The sequence below is a fragment of the Zalophus californianus genome, chromosome 8 (assembly GCF_009762305.2).
Source record: "Zalophus californianus isolate mZalCal1 chromosome 8, mZalCal1.pri.v2, whole genome shotgun sequence".
In the NCBI taxonomy this organism is placed as follows: Eukaryota; Metazoa; Chordata; class Mammalia; order Carnivora; family Otariidae; genus Zalophus; species Zalophus californianus.
This window is the reverse complement of record NC_045602.1, coordinates 7,284,672-7,310,645: the sequence shown is the minus strand read 5'-3', so window position 1 is coordinate 7,310,645 and position 25,974 is coordinate 7,284,672. Positions and strand designations below refer to the sequence as shown.

Here is a 25,974-nt window from a genome sequence, read left to right as displayed (position 1 = left end):
GAGGGAGAAGCAGACTCCCCACTGAGTGGGGAGCCTGACGCGGGACTCGATCCCAGGACCCTGGGATCATGACCTGAGCCAAGGCAGACACGTAACCAACTGAGCCACCCAGGCGCCCCCCCCCCCCGTCACTTTTAAACACAAATGAGCATTAACACCTAAGTGTCACAGACGTGCACGCAGTGAGTAGGTGAGCACAGAGGGCTTTCTGAGGACGACGAATGCTGTCTGTTGCGAGCACATGGGCCCGCTGGCTGGGAGCTCTGGTCACACTGGTCTGGAACAGCAACGCTGCCAACTCAGGTCACAAAAAGTAAGACTTTAAAAAGTGTATGTCAGGATGGCATGCTAGCAAACCAAAGTATTTACCTCAGAGTTCAGAGAAGAAAGATCACCGCGCATGTTAGTGTCGAAAGAATCTCACGCACAGTGGGTGAGTGGGTTTTTCTAAAGGACCATTTTAATACGCAGTATTTAAAGGATTAAAAACATTACAAATAACACTGTCTGTTTAAAAGTATTTTATTTTTTTCCAGTCAAATGACTAGTTAACAGGAAGAGTCAACTTACTGAACATGCTCTAATTATAAATCACTGCATTAAGGACAACGAAAATAAGAATTGATTTAGGTTATACAATATATACAGTTGCGCTGCAACTAGATCGAAGTAATCAAGTGAATGGATCGAGTATCATACATCTCAAACAGCATTCCAAGCTGCATATTTATGCTCTCCACCCTGTAGCAGATCACACAGGACCTAGAAGTCTGTGCACATGTTGGAGTCCTCATCTCTAGAAGTCAGATCTGATGGAAAGTGGCATATGCAAAATGCCAGAATCCTGCAGCTAAGTTCATGAAACGTAAACTTTAAATATAAATAGTTATCTACAATGTTTTCCTTCCTCTCAGTTGTTTTTTAATTTGCAAAGAGCAAATAACTAGGAAAGGATGTTAGCAGGGAAGTCAATGTAATTTCTCCTCTGGCGAGAGTAATATTAATTACTGCACAATAGCACCACCAAACTGTCAGCTGGAAAAAATATTTCCAAGATATTTATGTACCAGTGAACCTGATAGATTAGTTTGGGACTAGTGTTTAAGTGTTGGTGAGACTCAACTTTAATTCCTTAGATATCTGGCACCAAGGAGTCAAAAGGCTGATTATAAGACACAGATGCAAGAGGACTTTGCTAAACTATACATAAGAAGTGCACTGTGCAAAGTATATCTGTTTACTTTCTTAAATCTATGAGGGAATTAACTAAACGAAGGGTTCAAACAACAGAAATTAACAATTAGTGAAAATAGATGTAGTGCTTTAAAAAAAAAAAAAAAAAAAACCTTTAATTACAGATCTAACACATTTTTACCCAGAACTTAGAAAGGCTTTAAAAAGCAACTGCCACACAACATCATAAAACATTCCAGTTTGTTCTGTTTTCCTTTATAATAGCAACAAAAAGTACAATGCAATAAAAAAAAAAAAGGCTCTGCACTTAGAAGAGTCTTGCCTAATAAAGATGGGCTGCTCCAATCAAATGTACCATCAGCACCATGGATGAAAGGATCACTGCCTTGCTTTCCAAGCCCAGACCTACACTTATCTCTTCACTTCTGGTAAAAATTCGAGTGGGCATTATAGGCCTATTTATTCTCAAAGAGTGCCAAAATGTCCAATATTCCTATTATGAATCTTATGCTCACAATTACTAAATAGAGGTATGACAGTCAAGTTTGTGAAACTAATGAATTCTGATTTTATCACACACAACCTAACCCCCCGACCCCCAGGAGCTTCAGTTTAAGAATGAGGTGATGGACTTCGGTTGTGAAATGGGGATGTCTGCTCGGGAGTATTTTATTACCTGGGACCTACAGATTTCTGATATGTTCTTGATTACAAACAAATGGACAGCTTCGAGTTCAAGACAGTATAACTACCATTCCTGTTGGTATAGTATATAAGTACAAGACACTAAGTTGAGTAAACATTCCCGGGAGCTGGAGAGGGAAGGCAGTGGTACACTCAGGAAACAGCAAGTGTTAACAGTGGGGTCTGCACCACAGTGCTCTAGCTGCGTGACCGAGGAGGGTCGAGAAGGCGAATTCCGAAACACCTAAAGCATATAAACTAGTTTAAAGAACTGTTTTTGCAATCCATCATCCTTAGTTTTTAACCAAATTCAGGAAATGCAGGTTTAGAGAACGTGGAACTGAATTAGCTGCTATTACCATACGCCGTAATAAACCATGGGTAGTTTTGCTAGGTAGGATTGTTCACAACAGGCTACACGCGCATGCAGAATACAGTGAGTTGTAACCTCACAAATTAGGGCTGGAAAGTACAATGCTAAGGTGTAAATTTCCAAGTTGCTTTAACTAAACCTTGGGTGGATTCTAAAGGAAATCTTTAAATGTATCTTTAAAAAAAAAAATGTCTTTAAAAAAGGTGAACTGATAGCCTTTTACCTAGAAAGTCCAGGGCTGGACTACTTCTAAAGCAAGTTTACCAACTTCCTAAAAAGCTGCACTAAAGGGTCACCGACTCTAGAAGCAGGCCAAGGAAAGGCTGGAAGAATTTCTTTCTAATACTCAAATACTTTTAGGTTCAGCTAATTCTATAGATTGACGACCTTGATTACGTAGAGTTAAAATAACTTTTCAGTTCACCTTTTAGGAAATGCTGTTTTTTCCCTAATAAAAGTATGGCAGTATTTCATGAAAACCACAAATTATAAAAACAATTCATTTATACATACAAGTTGCCTTGGAGTTTGTAAAACAGAAGAGCAGAGTTAGAGAAAGTGGGCTACCGGACAATACATTTCATGAAACTGGTCATCTGGCAAGAGTTTTGGTACCAAAAACAAATAGGAACGTAACTGTTAAAAGAAGTGTTTTTGTTCAGTAGCAATTCAGTCAGCAATAAAGTGCACAAATGATACAGGAAATGCTCCTTTGCGACTGGGATCTCCGTCAATGTGGCCAATCTGAAATGAATAAAAGTTTAGGTGGTTATAAAAATTCTAAATGTTAGAAACTTCGAAGGACAATGCTATAGCATTTGGAAAAAAGAAATTTGTTCAGAACAATTTCTTCTGAGAAAGAATGACCTGGGTAAGACATCTAAACTGTTTTCCCTTTTTTCTTTCACTCGTGTTTCAAATATAGCTGACCCCTGACCACCTGGAAGTTCGAAGTGCCACCCCCACCCCCGCAGTGTCTAGCTCCTGACTCCCCAAAACCTTAACTACTAATAGCCTCCTGTTGACCAGAAGCCTGACAGATCACGTGAGCAGTCAGCAAACATGTATTCTGGACACTGTATTACACATACTGTGTTTTTACAGTAAGCCAGAGAGAACAAAATGTGAAGAAAATCATAAGGAAGAAAAAGTACATTTAAGTGCTATCCTGCACTTATCAGAAAACACCCCATACCCACGTTGTTCAGGGGTCAACTGCGGTGGCCGCCCACTATCAGGGAGCGCTCGGGCAGGCGGGCTGGGTGTCTGCCCGGAAGCACACGCGCCGGGGTCCTGGCGTCCTGGGGGGGTGGGGGGTGGGGATGGCAGAACGGCTGTCTGACTCCTGCCCCCCACTTGCCTCTTTTTTCTTTAATGAGGAAACTGAGTGTCAGAAGTCTATGAGTTGCAAAGTCACAGAAAGTGGCAAACATGAGTGGGCTCTAAACATAGTCAAGCATTTATGAAAGGCTTCAAGAGTTCCACTGATTTTCACTCTGGGTAAATTATATAAGTTATACACTGAGTATGATCTCAACAACGTAAATTATGTAGGTAAGAACAAGTCGAAAAGAGAATCTCTGTAATACAACTGGTAGGACTGGGGGGGGGGGGCGCTGCTGAGATTATGGGCAGCATTTTCTTCTGCACACCTTTCTGTATTTTCCAGATGGCTGAGCCCACTGCCAGGCTGGAGCCCCGCCCTCACACCGTGTTGTACACAAGTGTGAAAGCCAGATCTGCTTCAGCTCTTGGGGCCGGGGGGGGCAGTCGGGGAGGGAGTAAGCTCAGGTCCGCACAGTGGGCACACACTTGCCAGAACCAGAACCACGAGCAGCACCCCCTTTCCTGCCTGGCTGCTGGGTGTGGCTAGGCCGACAGAAGAGGGAGCTCTGGCTAATGGACACCTGAATCCCGTGAGGGGAAAGAGGCAGGGCACCGAGTTTATCAAGCTCCCTCTGCCAGGGGCACCACCTGACGTGCCTCGCACTCGACAGAGCACAGCGACACCCGAGCTCGACCTCCAGGACTGGGCCCTTGGTGTCTACTGTGTACAAACACTACCAGCCTCCCATGCAAGGCCCGCTGTCCTCATTGTTAATACAGCCTCTTACTGGGGGCCTTCCGTATCCTCTCTCCTGTGGTGCTGAGGTGACTTCCCTTTCACAGACAAGGGGACTAAGGCTTGGTGACATAATGTCACCAAGTCTGTTAAGTGCTGAGTCTGGATTCTTAGGGCCATCCCGCCAAACACCATGTTCACGCCATTCCAGCCCCCACCTGGATGTCACGGCTTGTTTCAGGACCAAGACCGACAGCCAGGGACTCTGCCCCCTAGGTCAGCTTTCTGTATGCCTCCCTCCACCAAACTGGTGATGTGGGGGACGACAGTACCTCCTCTAAACTCAAAGCCTCATTTCAGACCCTGAAGTGCACTCTGGAAACTGCAGCCCAAGTGGTCTGCACCCTAATGTGGGAGAACCCCCCACCCCGGGGGGATAAGTGAGGCCCACACAGACGTGGGTGCCCCTGGCAGAGACGTCTGAGGGGACAGAACGGCCAGCAGTCCCGAGGATGCACAGGCAGAAGCCCTGACCCGGGAGCAGGCCTTGCAGGCCAGCTGGGCAAGGATTCAGCCCCACGCCCCCCACGCCCCCCAGGCCCCCCACGGGCCCAGGCCCCCGACTCACCCACCACTCTTGGTCCTCCTCCCCATCAACGATAATCACATCCCCCTCGGAGAAGGTCAGCTCATCTGGGTTGTCGGCCACACAGTTATAGAGAGCTTTGACCCGCTTGGGCTTTAACTTGGTCTGTATTGAGAAGAGGAAGGGTCAGAGGTTAGTGTGACAGGGAGATGTCAGCTCCTGGGGCAGAGAAGGGGGCCGTTTTGTTTCCAACTGGTCCCAGGGGTCCGGACCACAGGCTCAGGAGCCCACAGGTGTCAAGATGGGTGGATCGCTGTAGCTCAGGGACTGGGGGACTTCTGGGAGGCCCAGGGAAAAGCTAAGCCATCCCAGCTGAGTGCAGAGAGCTAGGAGTAACACAGAAAGGCAGCATGGTGCCTGGGGTGCACGTGGCGGTCTGTCCTGGAGCTGTGCTGAGGGGGCTCAGCCCGCCGGCCGGAGAGCTCTGGGGTTGGGTCCTGCCCAGATCCAGGAAGAGGCCTCCCATCCGCCCCCCAGGGGAAGAGGGAAAGACCTATTTCCTTGGAGAGTCTCCTGCTCACTGCTGGCCCGAGCAAAGAGGCAGGAAAGGAGGGGCTCTTCCACTTACTGTCTGTGACTTCCTGGGCATGGGGGCTGGGGGCTGCAGGACGGCAGTGCTGGACAGAGGACCCAGAGCTTCTGTTCCAGAGAGATCCACTCCTGTAGGGCCAAAATGAATCAACGTCACAATATGCCCACAGGCATAACCAATGAGTTAAAAACACTTAATATAATTGCCACAGCATCATGTCTGAAGGGCAGGTTTCCAGAGATTTCAGGACCTATGGAGGGAAAAGTCCCTCAAAGGCCCAAGCAGCTGTGACTTCCATGCAGCCCCTGTCCAACGTGCAAGGCATGTGACTGTCACAGAGCAGGACAGGTGTCACCAGCTCCTCTGCAGATTTCTAGGTCCCTGCCTGGCCCCCACCCAAAGGGGACAGGGAGGCAGGACACAGTACAGAGCAGCCTGGGAGCGGGAGCAGGAGAGGCTCTTGGAAGGCAGGGGCGCAGCTGTGGCCCAAACCTCTCCCATGCTGCCCCGCGGAAGCAGCAGTAAGCCCCAGGGCCAAATGAAAGAATTACCAGGTCCTCTTGGCTGGCCTTTGTTCATCAGTGGGGTCGACTTGTCAGCCCTAAAAGAAGGGGAAAGTAGATTTACTGGTGCCTGAGGCCCCACAGGCACCTTCTCAACCCCCACCTCACCCCCTCTTTCCGAGGGAGCCATCTGTGCTCAGACCGAAGGTAAAGAAAACATTGCACTGAGTTTACGATACTTTGAAGAAACTAACACCACCTACCAAGTGAAGGCCCCACCCACCTGACAGGTCTCGCCGTGTGATTTCCATCAATGTCAAGACAGAAGTCATCATACTGCTCCCCCTCTGCCTTCAGTCACCCCCAACTAAGGAAGGCCCACAGGAAAGGCCTGATTCTCAAAGACACCAGTCAGCGAACCCTTTTTCTAAAGGGCCAGACGGTACATATTCCAGGCTTTGTGTGTAAAATCTCATCCTGCCACCACAGCGCTCACCTCAGGGAACGCAGAAACCCATGAGCGGGGCCGTGCCCCGCTACGCTGTATTTGTGGGCACTGGAATCTGAATTTCACATGGTTGTCGTGTGTCATGACAGAGACTTCTTTTGGTTTTTTCAACCATTTAAAAACCAAAAACCATCTTAGCTTGTGGGCCATACAAAAATAGGCATGGGGCTGATGAGGCCTGCTCTAAGAGCCCGTGTAAAATCCCAGATGTACACCCAGGGTAAGACCAGGGTGGGTGCTTCCTCTACCAAGAGGCCCTACCAGCATATTCCTTCACAGCAGAACCCCACCAGGCGGCGAGGACAGGCTTCCACCCATCCAAAGTGGTCTTAGAGATACCCTAGCATCACCTACTCTGCCCCGCTCCCCACCTCTCCCTCTGGTCACACGAGAGGAGAGAAAAGGATCCCAAGAAGCAGGTAAAATCAGCTGAGACGGCACTACAGATGAAACACACCCAGCAAGGCCGTGCCCAACCCCGGGCACTGGCAGCCAACACCCCCTGTTCTGAGCTGCCGGACGCTGACCGGCTTTCATCTAGAACTTCAGCACGGAAGTTGGCATCTGAGAGAACAGCCCGGGACGAGCAAGTCTGCAGCTCCGAGAGGGGAAGAGGGGAGCAAGCTGAAGTAAGACACAGACCCCGGGTGCAGGAACCCTGAGACGCACAGCCTGCAGCCACTCAGCATAAACGTGAGAGCGTCCCCCCTACCGCGTAACTCAGTAGCCACGGAGACCGCGGACATGCCGCTTAGAACAGGAAGGCAAGGATGTGTGTGCTATGTTTCAGAAAGAGATCTCACAAAACAGTATTAAAAAGTTCTGAGAGTCTTCTGGTTAAAAAAAGGCAGACTGAAATACACTTACTTCCACTTTCTCCCAAGGAAAAAGATTAGAAAAAACTTAAACCAAAAGAATACCAAGAGAACCTGAAGAGGAAACATTTTGGAAGCAGCCACTGGAGAGACGGATCCTAACCATGCCAGCTCACCTATGGAGGGGGACCCCTCGTGCAGTAAGGAAGCCCTGAAGGACCCCATCTGTGCTCTGAGTCCGCACGGCTCGTAAGCCCCTGGCGGGGGAGCTGTAAGGCAGGGCAGTAAACACAGATGGGCCCAAAATTTGCTCAAGGAGCTACTGAATCCCTGGATTCCCAGCCCAACCCTGAGTAGCAACTACCCTCCCTCAACCCACTGAAGACCAGAAGTTTCTATTCTTGGAGAGGGTAGAATAGAGCATGTCTGGACTAGAGAGTACACCAGTGCGGTTTTGGGGAGCATCTTTAAAAAAACGGGGACTAAGGGCTCCTGGGTGGCTCAGCTGGTGAAGCGTCTGACTTTTGATTTCGGCTCAGGTCATGATTTCAGGATCGTTGAGATCAAGCCCCGTGTTGGGCTCTGCCCTCTGCGTGGAGTCTGCTTGAGATTCTCTCTCTCCTTCTGCCCCTCCCCCCACCTCTCTTAAAAAAAGGGGGGGGAACTAAGTAAAAGCTTAACTTTATTTCTTTATTCAACTCCTAGAAAACCTGATCCCTTCAGGCAAGAAACAAAGACCGTTCTCTAAGGAACCTGAGTTATTCAAGAAAAAAGGCCCCAGTTCAGGGTTCCCCAGTGAAGTGCCCAGTGAAATGCTCTACAGCCAAGCCCACCTGGCAGCTCTGCGCATGAGGGTACGGACTGCGATCAGTTTTAATGCCTCAGCTGAAGTGCCAACTTCTGGGCGGGGAACACCAGATTTATAGGAAAAAGCCTCTAACATAACAGAAGTGAAAACAAAAACAATGGACATGGAAGAAACAAATTATTCAGAAAAGCAAAAGCTAACATAAACAGAAACACTGCCCCAAACCCATCATTAATAATCTGAGATGAGAGAAAACGATTCCATGAAACAAACAGGATACTATTAACTTGAAAATTATATGATAGCGGAAATGGAAAGCTCAGTAAAAGAACTGGAAGATACAATGAGGAAAATCTCCCAGGAAGGTAGATTTAAAAAGCCAGCCAGCCAGCCAGCCAGCCAGCCAGCCAACCAGCCAGCCAGCCAGCCAGCAATGGAGAAATGGAAGCTAGAAGGTGGCAGAGTGCGGCCCCTCAGCTGCACAGAGCTGCATTTCCAGCCCCGGCCTCCAGGTGGAGCCCTGGGACTGGTTCTGGTCCGAGGCGCCCCTACCCAGTCACTCCCTCAGGAAGTAACCCTGGCCCCAGGAGATAAAGAGCTGAAGGATGTAGTTTCTATACTGAAAGGCTCCATCATCTACCTGCTGGCATGGATGAAAAAAGACCCGCCCTGGGGAGTCAGGGCCTCAGCAGGGACAGGAGGCCTGACAGGGTGTGCCTGAAGGAGACAAGGCAGACAGCTGCCTGGCGGGCCAGTGAGAGCACCCCAGCAGGGTGAAGAAGACCTCCATGGGGGACCCCAGATCTCAGCAGGGAGAGGAAAGGTGGAGGCAGGGATGGGAGCCAGATTTCTCACCACTGGAAAAGGGAGTAAGGAGCACAGAGAGGGAGAGGATGAGAATGACCCCTGTGGTGTCTTGAAAACACTGCCCCAAATTCTTTCCCGAAATCTGGAGTCTGTGACCACTCTGTGCTCCTGCACCGTCCCCACCTCAACCTGACCAGTGACATTCTCCAGGGCTGTGCCTACTTCCTGGGACCTGTTCTTGGCCCAGCCACCATGATTTGAGGAAGCCCTCACCCCACGGAGAGGCCTCGTATGGGTAAGCATTCCAGCCAACAGCCCCAGCAAACAGCCAGCACCAACCAACAGATGCGCGGAGTGGAGAGGGGTTAAGAGCCCTTCGCCTATGGAGTCACTTCCTGTGTCGAACCATCCCAGCCTCTGAGACTTTTCAGTTAGGGCCCCAGATATTGTGGAGAAAAAGACAAGCTATCATCACTGTGCTAATCCAAATTCCTGACAGAGTCTGGGAGCATAATAAAATGGTTGTGTCCTGGTGTGGTTTGCAATGGGAGATAATGTGAACTCATGGATTTCAAGACGAGATAGAAATACAGAGATAAATGTGTTCATAAATGTGTATCTACATGGATGGTCACCTATGCATATACGTGTGTGTATCCCTGGTTCCGACCACTCAGAGGGCCTGCCTGGGAGCGGCGACCCTCCGAGAGTAATGAACACACAAAGCACTCAGATCTTGGCTTCTAAGTATCACTGCCACTAAAAGAAACCATTTTCCAGTTTGAGACCATGAACTAGATCCCTCTTGGTAAAGGATGTTCTATGGACAAGTGGCAAACCTTGAATGGGGTCGGAGGGTTGGAAGGTGGTAATGTGTCTTTTTTAAGTTTCTGACTGCGCTGGCCGTATTGTGTTAATGCAGGAGAACATCCTAGTTTGTAGGAAATATACGCCCCACACTGCAGAGGATGCACATAGGCAAGTTAACCTTGTGAGTGAGCAAGAAATTGAACCTAGAGGCCTAGCATCTTGACCTTAATTCCCAAAACCCAGTGTCTGTACTAAACAGAAGTCTAAATTCATTATGTGGATATAAGATACACATTTGTGTGAAATTTTTACAGTTTAAAAATTCTTTGTAAGTTATTTTTAAGATACTTGACCCTGATGAATTAGCTAGGTGACACCTGGGCTCAAATGTTACGTGGTAGAAGCACTGGAGATTTCAAATGTTTGTACAGAAATTTCAGCAGATGGAAGTAATGGGGCCATTGGCACTTGGAACCTTGAATGCAAGAAGCAAGGATGGCAGTTCGGCCAGGCCCTGGTTGGGGGTGGGGCTGGAAGACAGGTGGTTACCCGGGAGCAGGCCTCTTCTGGGGGAGGCGGCTGGGTGGCGGGGGTGGGGCTTTGCTCAGTGGGATCCCAGGCTGGGCCGGCTTGCTCTGCTGGCTCAAGGCTTCTATCACACTGGGCGTTTTTGCTACTGGAGGGGGCGGAGTGGGAGCCAGGGGATCTGTGGAAAGAGAAAAGGAGAGGAATAGAGAGGGTCAGACTTTGTCACATCCCCAGCCTTCTCACCAGAGGCTCTTCTCGTTAAGGGCTTCCTTCTTTTTTTTTTTTTTTTTCTAATGGTGATTTCATGAGGGAAAACACCCTCCTTTCATTGTAGATTTTTAGAAAACCGTACTGGCAGGGAGTCCTTCCAAGCCTCCAGTTAGGATTAAAACGTTTCTATGAGCTCATGAGGATCTTCCTCTGTGGGGAAGCCACCCTGAGACCTGGAGAGACAGCAGCAAGAGGCTGAGGCTGGGGTCTTGCCCCAGTCCCACCCCTGGCGAGCTGGGTCCTCAGCTGACCCACGGGTCCTACTCATTTCCCCAGGCTTCCAGCAGGTCAATCTGAGACAGCCTGTAAAGAACTAACTCTGTAAAGGCTCCACAATCTGTGAGGGGAGCAAGGTAAAGAGGTTATTTATCTACAGACTCGGAGGCTGAGGCTCAAAGTGATGTGCTTTCCCCAAAAGTTAGAGAGTTAGTAAGACAGGGAGCTGGGCCCTGAGCCCCTGGCTCCTTTACCGGCTTCTCCCTCTCTAAGAAACATTCGTGCTGCTCCCAAATAGCCGGTGCCCTCATGCCCCATCCTTGTTCAGGCCGAAGCCATGCTCAGGACAGGACGGGGGACATCCACGGAAACTTCCAGGGCCTCCAGCGCACACACACATGTGGCACTTTCTGCAGCTGGGGCTGGGCTGCTGCTTAGGTTAAAAACCGCAGAAACAACCTGGGTACCACTCAGTGCTCTCAAAGCCAGCCCCCTCAGGCTGGAGCTCCTCCCTCCCACAGCCCACGCAGAGCAGGAAGGAGACAGGCTCAGGCCTTGCCCCACTGATCCAGTAAAGACATTCCTCCCCCCAGCCCCCTCCCCTAGGCCCTGGGCCTTTCACCCACGTGTTGACATTGAAGAAGAACACATACCAGATCACATCCACATGACTGTGCCCAAATACTGAGAACCATCAAATGGCCAGAGGAAATGAAGCCCTGGGCTGGTGCATGAAAGGAAGGAATGTTGCTCAAGTGCTCGGGAAGACAGAGGAGGAGAGTGTGTGAGCCGCCCCCCCCCCCCCACCCCAGGCGGGATGCGGGACAGACAGGAGTCTGCAGCTGGGGAGGGTGGCTGGAGGGGCTGGTGGGGGGGATGGGGGGGTGGACACACAGAGCTGGGCTCCTGGCAGCGTCTGCCTGTGGGCGTGCAGCTTCACAGCTCTCCCCACGTGGCTGCCAAAAGCACCCCCCAGCCATCCGATCCAAGAGCCCACCGGCAAGAAAGGAAAAAGGAGAAAACGTACTGGTAGATGTCACGCGGAGAGGGGGCAGCGGTGGATGGATAGCTGGCGGATCTGACGAAGATCGCTGCCTGCTTGCACCGTCCACACTTACAGAGTTTGTCTTCCACAGGGCAGTAGCGGAGGAGGCTGTCTGAACTGCACACGCACGCACATGCATACACACGCACATGCACACGCACGCATGCACACGCACAGGAAGGCACGCACAAGCACAGAACAAAAACAGAAACAGAACACTGCATTATTGATCCCCTCTCTCAGAAAATGGTAAATATGACCCTTCTACAATAGCATTAAGACCACAAACAGAATCCTGATTCTTAAGAAATTTTTGTCTCTGGCACCTGGATGATAGAGACTTACACACACCAGACCAAGGATGCTTCTGGGAAAATTACCAGCTGGTTTTCACAACCTTACTGATTTTCCTTCTCAAATATAAATACTGTTTGAAGAGGAAAACGAATAACCACTATGACGTGTCCTGAGCCCTGCACTCAGGTTCTGGAACGTCTGCTTGCCTCTCCCCGTTCCCTAAGCCCTCCTGTGGCTGTGTCAGCGTCACTGCCTGGCCCAGGGGCGCACCTGTTCTCAGAGCACGAGGAGAGAAGGGTGCAGAACGGAAACAGGTGATAGGCTCCCCACCTCCTGCAAACATTTCTGGCTAAAAGTCAGCACACATGACACCCAGGGGGCGCAGCTGACACACACGGGGCAGACAGCACAGCCTAGGTCACCATCTCTGCCCCCACAGAGCTCTGCGCACAGGGGTGACCCACACAGGGGGACCCAGGCCTGGGGAGGAATGTGGGCTGGGGATGACGTCTGCCCTGGTGCAGGCCAGGCAATGCTGACTCCCTTTGCTGTTTGTTGTGCGGGGACTCCCTGCTGGGCCAGGTGTGAGCTAGACTGAGAACCAGAGGGATTCTCTGGGGGCTACAGGGAAGGACAATGTACAGCGTCAAAGGAGGACATGGAACTAACTATAGGAATAGTCAAAAAAAAAAAAAAAAAAAGAGAAAGAAGTCAGAAAAATTCCCAAACCATCTCATTCTAAGACTTTAGGAAAGCAAAAGCAAAAAAAAAAAAAGATGAAGTTTTCCTTTTACATGCCCAACAGAGCAAAAGAAAATCTTTCCTCCCATGACACACAAGTCAGTAAAAGCCACTAATGGGGTGGAGGTGACCAAACCATTTTAGCTCCAGCCTTACAAAATTAATACACGCACACAGGACACGGGAGGAGGCTGGGGAGACAAGAGGCCCCAGGAGGACCGGACCGTGGGCCCCTCCCAGCCAGGGCAAGGAGGTGACAGGGAGGAGGGCAGCTGTGGAGCCTGGTCTTGCAGCTTCTCTCCTGCGCAGGAAGCGCCCCCTAGAGCCCGGGGGCGGCACTGCCTGGCGCGTGGGCGCGCAGGGGCCTTGGCCTCTGTCTGGGAGGTGAGGCCGCTGTTTCCGGGGCCTGCTGGGTAGCACCTGCTCTCTTCTCGGGGATTGACTCCTGGGGGTGCGATTCAGTGACCTAGACGACAGGCCCCCGTCGGCCTTCTCTGGCCTCCCTGAGGGATCCCCCTGGGTGCTGGGGGCAGGGCCCCGTGGGGGGTAAGGCACAGGGCCAGCTGATGGCAGCTGCCACACTCACTCCCCGACCCAGGCCACAACGGTCGCTCACACCCCCTCCCGGAGAGCAGACACAGCACCACTGTACCATGGCACTTCCTTCTGGACCAGTAGCCCACAGCAGCCACAGTGCATGGACACCACATCCCGCGGGGCTCTGTACCCCCCTCGCATGGGATGCCCTCCAAAGGCCACTGGCCAGGAGCTATGCTGGCCACTTGCTGGACCTGCCTTCGAGGAGCAGAACGGCCAGCTGGCCTTTAGTCCTGGGAAAATCACTTAACTTTTGGGGGGGCCTCAGTTTCCATTTTCATAAAAATAAAAACCAGCATCTGTTGAGTCCAACTCATTCTGCTGGGACCGAGCAACTAAGGTAAGTGGAGGAAGCTTTGGCCCTTAAGACACTGGCCAGACCCGCGGGATTATTTTGTATTTTTACGATGAGGTTGAGTATCCTTCCCCAAATTAGCATCTTTTTATCCTTCGTTTCATGGGGATCACAGAGATAAAAAATAATCACAGGCTCCACAAGCTGGCTGAATGCGGGCTGGGCGAAAGGAAACAGGAAAGAATGAAGGTGGGTGAATGGTAAAAGCAGAGAGAAAAGGAACAGGAAGGTCTGCAGGAAAGTGTCACAGGACCAGCATCATGAGCTGAGCCACCCACCTCAAGCCTGCCCGCGTGGGGTTCCCGCACTCCCCACGTGACACAGATGCCACACCTCTACCCAGAACAAGGATCAAGTCAGATGCTCTATCACCATTCAGCACCCTAAGAATGAAAAGCTCCTTTAGGATGCCAACAACTCTAAGACAAAAAAACAACAAAAAACCCCAAATGTCATCTAGCAGGGGGCAAAGCAACTATAAACTTGCCAAAGCAAAAACCAAACCATGTCCTTCATGCGCTGGCAGGAGCTACAGCAGGTCAGTACCTTTGGCAACGTTCCGTGGGGGCAGTGGGGGGGCGCTGGCAGTGCTGGGGGCCGCAGGCTGGGTGGGAGGTGGGCTGCCACTGAGGATCGCGCCATATGTCTCGTTCTGTAAGATGCTGGGCACAAAGCTCCTCTGCTTGTCCTTGGCCAGGCTGGCGGCATCTCTGGCCAAAGATGCAGCATTAGACTGCAGCTGGTTGGAGCCCAGCTGGTAGAAGCTGACGGGCCGGTCCTCTCGCCGACTGGGGCTGGGCTGCAGAAGGGTGGGAAATGCACACACACTGACCTCTCGGTCACAGCGTCTGGTCTACCGGTGACCACCTCATGCACACCGCTGCTACTTGGGCTCTCAATTGTTACATGAGAGCCGCAAGATTTGAAAGTTACTCTTATCATGTCTCTTGGAAACACACCCCACCCCCAAAAGCCATGATTTATAATTTACAATTCTCCATTCTGTAATGGATTGAAAACATAGGCTATTTCACCTTTACTAGCCAGAGTTATCTTAACCTAGATATGCATTTTCACTGCATTTCCTGTTTGTAAATACACTTTCAATTGAGCACCCAGCTGCAATCAATCCCCAACAGCTAGGCGGCAAATTCAGGGGAGATCAAAATGAACTGAAGTCTCAAGATTCCTTTAACTCAGGGGTCAGCAAACCATGGCCCGTGGGCCACCACCTGTCTTTATAAATAAAGTTTTATTAGAACACAATCATGCCTGGTCATTTACATATTGTCTATGGCTGCTTTCAAGCCACCCTGGCACATCTGAGTAGTTGCAGTAAAGATGGTGTTATTTTAGGCCCACAAGCCTGAAATATTTATTATTTGGCCCTTTTGGTTTGCTGACCCTTGCTCCCCATGAAATCAGGACTCGGGTAAACCAGATCTAATTCATTTCCTATATCAGCTTCATTACGAGAGCTACGATCTTGAGCAACCACCTTAACCTTGCTGACCCTGTTTCTCATCTCTTCAATGGGAGGAACTCAGCTTCTCCAGCACAACGCCCGGAGCTTGGCAGGTACAGTACTGGTTGTCGTACCCCCTGCCCCTCACAGGACCACCCGCCCAGTCAAGGCTCTGGCCAACCCAATGGCTCAAACTCAGCTCAGCTACACAGAACTTGATGGCTAGTTCTCTTCACACATATTTTAAATTCAACAAAGCCCATGGCTGTATCATACCCACCTCTGCTGGAAACAGAGAGTGGGAGGAGGAGTGTAAGCACTTGCTGTCAGACTTTTACTGTGACTGTATGACCTGCTGTGTCATATGACTCTGATGTGTGGACTCGCCCTGGGGCCGATGTTTCCAATCTTTTTTTAGGGTGGGTAAGTCATTAGTCAGCTCTTCTCACTTGGACACCATTTTATAGCTAACTCAGTGGAGAAGTTTCTTAGTCTAAGAAATAGTAAGTATGGATGTTAACTGCTCCACAAACAAGGATAGTCAAGGAGGTTTTGGAAATGCCATATATGTATATAATCAGACATCCTCAGTGCACATCAGGACATTCAAGTCCTATAGTAAAATTAGAAAACTTTATATGGCATTCCCCATCAATTTCCTGGTGGCTAGGAGTGTGGGCTCTGGAGTCAGTCTGCTGGAGTCTGACTTAGCTCTGAGATACACGTGAAGGGGGTAACCTGCCAGGGGGTGCCCGCAACTGTGCAAGACACAGTGTCATGAGCAGGGAGCTGGACTCGGAGGCCAAGCGCCCTCCATCTGGCCTCAAGTTGGTCTCTAAATACTGGCTTCACTGTGGCTGAGTCAACTGAGTCAACCTCTCTTAAAGCTTCCATGATCCCATCTGATAAAGGAAAAAGCTGGACCCAGAGCTCTAATGGTCATTTAATTCTAGTTAAGGTTTTAAAGATCAACTGGTGATCATGACCTGTGATACTGGGGACCCCTGGCTCTTTACCACATCCACGGTGCAAGGGCTTCCTCGAAATCCCACTAGAAACAGAGGCCCCCCGTATCTTTTGATCTGAAGAGCTGACAATGAGGACATAAGTAACGTTCCTTTAAATCAACACGCGCAGGAGTTGGGAGACCAGCAGCAGTTGTGGGAAGGGCAAAACCAAACAGCTACTGAGATTAATGGAAGCCCAGAGTTAACTCCACTTTTTGTACAAAACCACTTTGTGCCCTGATTATACTCTAGGCTCCACAGTGTCGGAGCGAAGTGCATCACACACTCCTGGCGTCCTGCAGCCCGGCACCGACCTGCAATTTCTCGTCCACATCGTCATCGCTCTCATCCAGGTCTTCGTGGAGCAGTCGCCACTCGTACTCGACGTGGACGTGAGAGTTAAACCTCCCACATAAGGCCTGGGTCAGCTGAGAAGAGGAAGGGCTGTGGGTGACGCCGCCCGTGAGGTGGGCACCCATGGGTGGTGGTGGGAGGTGGGGAGAGGGGAGGCAGAGTTCCTCTGGGGCGAGGCCAGCCGACTGAAACCCCCCTCCCTACTTCACCGAGGACCTTGAAACTCAAACCTCGAAACTCCCATTTAGTGGTCTGTAAACTGTAAAGTGCTGTGCGCAGGCGAGGGCTATTCACGATCTAAAGGCTAATGGTTGGCCTGCAGGTGCTGACAGGCACACACAGGAGCAAACTCAACAGAGGACAATGAACGTGTCCACTAACTGTTAACCCAACCAGTCTTGGCCCTCATGAGAGATTACGGCCCACAGAAAAAGGATGTGAATGAGTATTTTCGCAATTCTCTCAAGGAAGGTAAATACCCAATTCCATGTTAGATCCACAGGAGAGAAGCGAATTCATTAGATTCAGTGGGTGTCTCAGCACATTAGCCCTTAATTTCCTCCACAGCCAGAGTGTAGCTGTGTGACCTTGGGCAAGTTCCTTAACCCTTCTGTGCCTGTTTCCTCATCTGTAAAATAGGGATAGCAGAAGAAACCATGTCACAAGGTGGCTATCCAGATTAAATTAGCGGATATGAAGTACTGAGAACAGTACCTCTCACTCATCTCACGCTTCCATAGCATTTACTAGTACTTCTATTCATTGGGCACTCACTGAGTGTCGCACAGTGCAATGCTAATTCTTGTAACAACCTTGTAAACTGGTGTAACGGACTCCACTTTACAAACAAGGAAACAGCGGGAGAGTCGGCATTGGCGTGACTTCCCCAGGTCACGGTGGGAGCCCCTGCACTGCCTGACCCCGTGGGCTCCGTCTGCTGGCCGCACTGCCTCTTCTAGAGCAGGACAGGAAAAGACGGTGCGGAACAATCCAAATGACTTGGGGCTGGGGGACAAAATACACACACCAGCTGGGGATGCTGCCGCAAGGGGAAGAGCTAGCAGCACACAGACTCGAGAGAAGGGCCAGAGCCGCGGCGGCCTCCCAATCTCTGCTCCACTTGCCCCAGATGATGCCACGTGTCCAACCAGCAAATTCCGCCTTGTGTTCCAAGCGTCACTACGAGGGGGGTGGTCCCCTCCTCTCAAAAGACTCCCCGAGTACGCTTTCTCCTGGTTGTCCCCTCTAGGGTCCAAATGTGGGAAGACCCTCCTCACAGAGGGCAGGGCCCCTCCCCAGCCCGGGCAGAGCGCCTTCACTCTGTCGGTGCCGGAAAGAGACTCACCAGCTCCTCGCAGTGCTCGTGCCTGAGGCGTTTGGCAATGTCCAGTGGCGTCTCTCCAGACTCGTTGGCTAAAAGGCAGGGCAAAACAAGGAGGCGTTACGATAAAAACAAGCAAAGGTCTGATATCAAGAAGCAATTAAAAGAAGATACAGGGAGGCAGCACCAAGTGACACTGAGCACAACTAATGAGATGCACAGCGTGGAGCAGGGAGGCTGACTGGTCTTCCAGTCCTACAGAACTGCAGCAGCGTATGGTTGGCGAGATTTTAAAGACTGCGCTAACCAAGCTCCTACTCAACAGTCTGTAAATCTGAAATTGTGTATTTTCTTCCAAATAAGCCTCCATCAATAAGGTTTGGTTATTAGTTTAAAAAAAAGAAAGAAATTTGGCTCAAGCAGGTGTGTGCCTCCTTTCTGTTCTCTTTGCTCTCTGTTCAGTGGTTCTTCAAAAACACTTCCTCACAATGCCATCACAGCTGCCTGCCCTCGGGCGGCTGCCAGTGCATCAGGGTCCCCTGGTAGAGGGAGGGATGAAGGCCCAGGAGCTCAGGGTCCCCTGTGGAGGAGACCCAACTCCCCACCGCCCCGTAAACCTTCCATCCAGAACCGGGAAGGGGTTAAGCCTGATCCTGGCTGGGGGTTCTGAGGAGGAGGGCAAGATGCCCCAAACCTTATTCAAGTTTACCTCAGCACAAGCGGCACCTGCAGGGCCTACGCTCTTGCCTCTCACAACCATACAAAGCCTGACCGTGGCACAAAGTCTACGTCCCAGATGGCGGGGAAACCCCTGACAAACACAGGAGGAGAGGGCCCCTGCCTCCAGAGGGCAGGACTTAGGTCCCCTTGGCCGACAGGAGCCCAGCATCTGGATCCTTCCCCGCAGCAGCGCGGGACCTGCGCACAGGAGCCAGGCCTGGGGGCCTCACCGGTCTCGATGGAGGCCTTCCCGCGCAGGAGGAGCTTGAGGCACTCGGCGTTGTCCGTCAGGCAGCAGTAGTGCAGGGCAGTGCTGCCTTTCCCCGTCTGTTTGTCGAGGTTTCCGCTGACCAACAACAGGGGCAGAGGAAGAGAGAGACAGGTGAGTCGCAGGCCAGGGCCTGGGCCCGTGAGCAAGACAGGCCACAGAATGAGCGCGCGGGCCATTTGGCGCGATCCTCCCCAGCGGTGCCGGGACGGGGCGGATGAGGCGCCTGGGCTGAGGCCGGCAGGACCTGGCAACAACGGCAGAGAAGGCCGGAGCGAGGCGCCCATGCGACTGCAGCAGGGGGGGGGGGGGGGGGGTGCTGGCTGCCTCCTCCAGGGCCGGCCCGAACCACGGCATCCCTCCCGCTTCTCCATCAGCGCCTGGAGGCTGAAGTGTGTGTGTCTGGGCCTCAGGAAGCCGGTGTGACTCGCCATCCTAGACCACAGAAGGACGGGGGAGCCTTTTCTCCTCATATTGTTGACACTGTTGACAGGAAGGGAAAGAGCCACTTTTCCAAAGCCCAGAACGTGCAAAGGCCTCTGCGTCTGTGGGCCCCGGGCTGCCCCGAAAACAGCCAAAGCGGCAATCATGAGATTTCAAAAGCCCTTCTCGTGTAAAACCAGACCGGACTGCTGCGCTCCTCCAACAAAGCCACCCAGCCTCCCGGCGGAGGCAGCCCTGAAACACAGCTGTCCTTCTGAGCAGGAGGGACAGGGAGGGGGCTGTGTGGGCCCTGGAAGGATGGATGGGAGGCAGCTCTCATCAGGACAGAGCCTGCTACACTTTCAGGGTGAAAATGAGCCTCGTCTTCTGATCTCTCCTCTCTTCCTGCTGCCCTCCTTCCACGCTAGAAGAAATCAGGATTTCCCTTCTCACGCTCCGAGAGACTACGGTGAGGAGGAATGGTGTCACTGAGCTGTCTCATCCACTGTCCACAGAGCCACTGTGACATGCGAGGGTGGGCATTCTGGCTCCCACAGAGCGCAGCTTCCACTAAGTCCCACAAACTGCTGACCTGCCCCCAGCTGCTCTACCTCTGGCCATTTCTTGCCCCCCGCCCCCTGCCCCCGGAACAGCAGGGAAAGGCCGAAAGGCAAAATATGACCTTGCTTTTGCACGGTGGAATTTTCCACTCCATTTGGGGCAATTTCAGGGGCTTTTGACCAGCACCTCCCCCTCGACACACCCCAAACCATGATCAGGGAGTCAAGATACACTGTGACGGGTCTTCATGGTTGGCCTGCTGCCCCAGGCGGGCGATGCACCAAACAACAGGACCATGGAGCCCAGGTAAGCGGCATGCACATTCTTTAAAGGAAACTTCTAATTAAAAAACAGAAACAACTTTTCAAACCAAACAAAATGCCCACAACCCAGTGATGCAGTTTACAATCTCAGCTTAGGTGGGTGGCCCAAGTATGGATCTTTTATGCGTCCCTTTTACTCTCTCCACTGCTCAGGGCACCTGCCTGGGTCTAGTGAGACACTTGAGGGACAAGCATGGGTATGGCTCTGTGCACACAGGGTGGTGGGATTCACAGTCTGCCCTCCAGGGCCCAGAATTCAGATGTATTGACCTCATATCTCCTGAGTCCCAGACACGAGAAGATGGGTCTTGCAGATACCAAGAAGGGTCTCTGTCCTCACACTCTAGGGCTTTTTTGGGACTACGCTGGAATACCCCGCTCCTGGCAGTTTTTCCCTGTCCCACAGTTCGTGTTCAGGCCTGGGAAAATCCCAGCACCTTGGCCACATAATGAGGCAGGAATCTGATCCTTCCTTGGAAACACCAAGGAACAAAACAAAACGCTACCCTAATTTTAGAACACCTACCTGTTCTGAACTAAAAAGTCTACAATGTGGAGAGAAGTCCGGTCCACCGATCTGACTGCAAGATGGAGGGCAGTTTCATCTGGCTCCTGAAGACCAAACAGAAACATTCCAGAATTCCAAGAGGAGCTTTCAGTTTCGTGTCCAATGTGAGTGAAATCGTGTCTCTCTCTTCCGAAAGCCTTTTATTCTTTCTTTCAAAACATTAATCTCTAAGATATATGGCCCCTTTAGTCTCCAGGGGAAACTCTGCACTTGGCAACCTGTGATTTTGAGACTGGTCTTCCTTCCTCCACAGAAAGTAATGAGAAATTCAGGGGTTTCATCTGAGTCCCCTCAATTTCTAGCTCCCTATCCCTGCACCAACAACATGTAAGGGGGGGGCCCTTCTGTTCAAAGACACCAGGAAGGTCCCCAGGCCTCCTGTATGCAGTCTCTGATACCGGTGTTCACGGTTTTCATTCTATACTTACAGACAGGGCCATCAGTGTTAATGCCCAGACTGTCTTCAGTTTATACTAGGGGACACCTGACCCACTGCCTTTTCTGAACGTGAATTCTGGCAGGTGGGGGAGGAGAGACCTCAGGCAGGTGGGTGGGCGAGAGAGCTGGAGGCAAAGGAAATATCCATGCAACAGGGAATATGAGGTGAAGAGGAGGTGCCCCACTCCAGCTGCCCAGCCAGCCGGGCCGCCCCCCCCGCCCCCCGTCCTCTGGCCACGGCACACCTCCGAGCTGAGCATGCTCTACCCTGGGCCACCTGGGCTTGACTTTTCTCTCTTTTAAACACAGAATATCAGGCTCTGTATAATGTGTGCTCGGGCTGCCAAAGGGTAACAGCCCAGCACTGTGCACTTTCATTATGATGGTAAGGTTTCTAGGGAATGTGTTGTGTGTGTCACAAGGTCACCCATGGAAGAGTATTAGGATATATGCCAACCCTTGACACTGGTAACCGGTCTCCTGTGGACTTGATCCTGACAGGAAGATCCCACCCCACCTTGGACCTCACCCTCTCAACAAGGTTCTCCCAGGAAACTGGGGGATGTCTCTCTTCTCCTCTTCCCTCAGGGAGGAGGGCACAGGGGAGGGAGCAGGCTGGGGGGCTCTCCTTCCCAGGGCGGCCCCAGCAGCTGCTACTGAAAGTTTGGATCCCGCTCACCAGAGACAGGACCTCTCTCGGGTTGCTCGGGTCCCTGAGAAGATGCTCCCTCCCCCCAGGGACTGGCCTTTCCTTCCAGGACTGGCATTCTATTTTTGGTTTAAGAATAAAGCACCAATTTCTTCCCCAGAACTCAAGGCTATCTTCCTTCAGGGAACTGTACTACTTTGTCAGCACTGCTGACCACACTGCCTTGCCACTTCCCCCACAACCTTTCTTTTCCTTCTTTAAAAGGAGCGGGCCACACCCTTACATGTCCGTTGGCCAGTGGGATTTTTTCCGTAAGATCCACACCGTCAGCATACGCTTGGAGTAATCCAAAAATATCTCTTGTTTTGACGGCCTCACAAAGGCTGTGAAGTTTTGCTGCATTATCCGCATGCCTTTTCCTTGCATATTTCCTCTCGATGTACTTGGCAGTAATGTAGTCCTTTCTGGCATTCCTGAAATCAAGCATAATTGCCTTGTAAATGACTAAGGGCCTCTATTCAAACATATCTAACCTTCAATCATTCTGGAACAATTTTTAAAAATCCTGCCCACACCCTCCTTGCGGGAAGCGCTGGGGTGTAGGACGGGGGCCGCTGTGTGATTATGGCAGCGTCTATGTCCAGTGACACCTAGAACCCTTTTAAGAAGCACTGACATCTTCCAGTTTCCAACCCAAGAGGCCTCAAGGCCCGGGGCAGGGTGCCTGGGCCTTACTCAGGGGCCAACGTAGCTGGCCAGGTCAGGCAGACTGGGAGGCCATCCGCAAAGGTGAAGATGCTATCTCCTCAGTCATGGGCACCGTGCCTGGCAGGAAAGGCACGCACCATATGTCTGATGAACCAGAACAAACTGGCAGTCTCTGCGCTCCATTTTCTAGCCTTCCTGTGGCACCGTGTTCACAGACTCTACCTCCCCACAGAGCAGGGAGTGGCAGCAACTCTGAGAAGCCAAAAGCAGCACGGGTTCAAATCCCGCCCCCACCACCTGATGGTGTGTCTGGGACGAGCATTCTATGCCTGGAGGCCCCAAGTCTTATCTGTGCAAGTGTGTACCACACACCCTCGCGGAACTGTGACAAGTAGGTGAACTGACATTTGTAGGGCCTGCGGTAGGTCCTCAGGCCCCTGGAACTTGCTGATGAACTTCAAAGACAGAGAGCAAGAAAAACAGTAGGTCTTATGTCAGGAGGACTCTCCGTATTTTACTCCAACGACCTTAACAAGTTACAGCAGAATAAAAGATGTGGACAGGATTTTTGAGAGGCATAGTGAATAATGCCAAGTTCCCTGTGGCCACCAGGTGAGAAGTGCCGGGAAGCAACCCAGAAACCCAACAGCTGATGAATGGACACACAAAATGTGGTCTCTCCACACAGCCATACAAGGGAACAAAGTACCAACACTGGCTGCAGCACGGGTGAGCCCTGAAAACATTACTCGAAGTCAAAGAAGCCACACGAGGCCACACACTCTATGATCCTGCATACACGGGATGCCCAGAAGAGGCAAATCTGGGGAGACACAAGGTGGATTAGCAGGGCCTCGGGGGAGGAGGGGGTGCTGGTTAACAGGTGCAGGGTTTTGTTTCGGGGGGATGAAAATGTTCTAAAATTGTAGTGTTGGGGCGCCTGGGTGGCTCAGTCGGTTAAGTGTCTGCCCTCAGCTAGGGTCATGATCCTGGGGTCCTGGGACTGAGTCCCAGATCGGGCTCCCTGCTCAGCAGGGCATCTGCTTCTCCCTCTGCCTCTGCCCCTCCCCACCCCCGGCTTGTGCTCTCTCGCCCTCTCTCTCAAATAGACAAAATCTTTAAAGTAAAATAAAATTGTGGTGATGGATGCACACTCTGTAAACATGAACAATACTGAATTTACATTTAAATGGGTGAACTGTATGGTATGTGAATTGTATTTCAATAAAGCTGTGAAAAAAAAAGCATGTCAGAGAAAACAAAATTCCACTGACAATACAAAAACTGAACTTTAGCCGACAGATATACAGAGACACAGGGAGAATAGCACAACAGGATCGATGCCTTTGGTTCCTTTCTGGAAACTACTCTTTCTGGAAAGTGAGGTGCCCTGAAATTTCAAAAAGCTGGGCAGGGGAGGCTGAAGGAACAGCCAGGGCCTGGTGGTCGGCTCAGAGAGCCCGGGCTCAAGGTCAGATGGCTGCTCAGACCTGCTCTGCCTCCTGTCGAGGGCACCGTGGGCAAGCCCTTCCGGTGACCCCACTGCTCACAGGGCTGCTGCAGGTTACGTGAGATAGCACATTCAGGTGTTTGGCACAGCATTCTAGAAACACCAGCATGGAACGAAGGGGCTTGTAGTGCCAAATGGAACCTGCTCAGCTCTTCTCAGCTCAGGTACTGCTCCCTCCCATCCTGCCACCAGGGCTGTGCCAAGCACCTCTGCTGTCGCCACCAGTCACCGAGCCCCTCCGGTCAGCACCCCGGGGCCCGGGCTGCAGTGCCCCAGGGCCAGGAGCGAGCAGGTCAACTCCAGGCTCCAAGAGGGTAGCAGGGGCTTCACTCCTCACTGCTAACGACCTGACCTAAGACATCCACAGCCTGGGTGTTTGTAAAATGCAGACTGTGTGAACTGTGCTAACCAATTTATGTGTGTCGCCTCACGAACGTGCAGCCCCGTGGGCTTACAGGTCGAGCTGACACGTGCAGTCCCGTTGGTCCTCACAAGGCTATGAGCTTTGTCTCCACCTTACAGAGAAGTAAACTGAAGTCTATGGAGGGACATAAAATTCTGTTTCTTCATGCAGTGGGCAAGTTCCCTGAGGGGGCCTCCTAGCACAGTGTGGTGCATGGGGAACTGCTCAGTGACCTTCTGGGCTTGACGGTATGCTGTATCTGATATCGATTCAAATTCTATAGGTCTCCTATGATGGGTGGTTGGACTAGCCGGCTGTCAAGTTTTAGGGAGTTTCAATAATCCTTGTGGGACAATCACCAAGGTGACCTCCCCTGCCTCCCTGGGAATGAGCTAGAGAGTTACTGGCCCCTTTACTTGTTTTTTAATGTATTATTCATCTGTCCAGGGCTCTGCGTCCCCTGAAGGTCATTCCTACACAAGCCCAAGAACACACCTGCTTTATGCACCACCACGCTCCACGGCTTTGTGAGGGAAGTTCACTCTGCCGGCGCCATCCCCTCCTCACCTCTTGCTTTTTGGAGAAAAGCAGTGAACTGACAATAACGCTTTTGGCACATGTTCAGGACGGGTTTCTTGTACTTCTGAAGGACGGCCCTGTGTAAGGGTCCTGAATCACAGGAGGAGCAGTGGCTTCTGTAAGCAGACGTTAATCTGCCTGCTTCCCCCATTCCACCTATTTCTCTCTCTGCATACCCCCCCAAATCCAAAATCTGGGATTCACAGGCCACTAGAGAGTCTTCAGCTTCCCTTTCAACAGATTTATCTGCAGATGGTGTGTTCTGCTGAGATAAAGCCAGCAACAGTACACTCCTTCTCATGTGCAAGTAAAATATCAGCTTATTTAAGTAGCCACAGAGCTGGGACTTTATCTTTGACTCGTTGATTCATTAAATATATACTGAACCACCACAAGCAACATGTTGTGGCGGAAAATACAAAAGTCAGGAAGATGCAATTTATTAGAGAAATGGGTATCAATACTTCGGTATGGTAGAAAGTGGGATGAAAGGTTTTAAAACAGACCCAAATGCTACGGGAGCAGAGAGCCCAGCAGTTAATTTCACCTGAGCAGGTATGAAAGCAGGCAGCATTTTGCCATCACACTGGCCATCCGCTCTCATTTGGGGGGGGGGGGCTAAACTTCCTTTTCATTTGTGCCAAGGTTGGGGGGGGTGTCTAAATGCAGACAATATGTTTATATTGAAGGATTTGAAGCAGATAGTGTTCATTTTTTAGAATCATCTAGCCCCAGAATAAACAAATTCTTTTTATAAAGCACCCCTGGTACCTGGAAGAAATTATTTATCATATGCTTTGTTCAAAATTGATCAACATTACAGCATTTCAGGAGACTGGTACCTTCTCTTTGAGCGCAGTATTAAGTAGACTAAATAAATGTGCCA

The 25,974-nt window shown here is 51.1% G+C and overlaps 1 protein-coding gene across 5 annotated transcripts in view; it reads right to left on the bottom strand.

The window, feature by feature from the left end:
* Positions 1 to 485: 485 nt before the first annotated feature.
* ASAP2 (ArfGAP with SH3 domain, ankyrin repeat and PH domain 2) overlaps positions 486 to 25,974 on the bottom strand; it is a 168,656-nt gene continuing 143,167 nt past the window's right edge. For 2 of the 5 annotated variants that reach the window (XM_027621683.2, XM_027621685.2), the window contains 11 exons: positions 22,172 to 22,361; positions 20,760 to 20,845; positions 18,889 to 19,004; positions 17,963 to 18,030; positions 16,578 to 16,691; positions 14,338 to 14,590; positions 10,292 to 10,448; positions 6,043 to 6,092; positions 5,528 to 5,619; positions 4,942 to 5,064; positions 487 to 2,995 (listed from right to left, as the gene is read on the bottom strand). In XM_027621683.2, coding sequence (XP_027477484.1) covers positions 2,921 to 2,995; positions 4,942 to 5,064; positions 5,528 to 5,619; positions 6,043 to 6,092; positions 10,292 to 10,448; positions 14,338 to 14,590; positions 16,578 to 16,691; positions 17,963 to 18,030; positions 18,889 to 19,004; positions 20,760 to 20,845; positions 22,172 to 22,361 — 1,324 coding nt within the window. In that variant the 3' untranslated portion in view covers positions 487 to 2,920. Of the gene's footprint in view, positions 2,996 to 4,941; positions 5,065 to 5,527; positions 5,620 to 6,042; positions 6,093 to 10,291; positions 10,449 to 11,409; positions 11,481 to 11,783; positions 11,919 to 14,337; positions 14,591 to 16,577; positions 16,692 to 17,962; positions 18,031 to 18,888; positions 19,005 to 20,759; positions 20,846 to 22,171; positions 22,362 to 25,974 lie in introns of those variants that run through there. The other 3 variants (XM_027621681.2, XM_027621682.2, XR_003524613.2) reach the window with 3 other exon arrangements.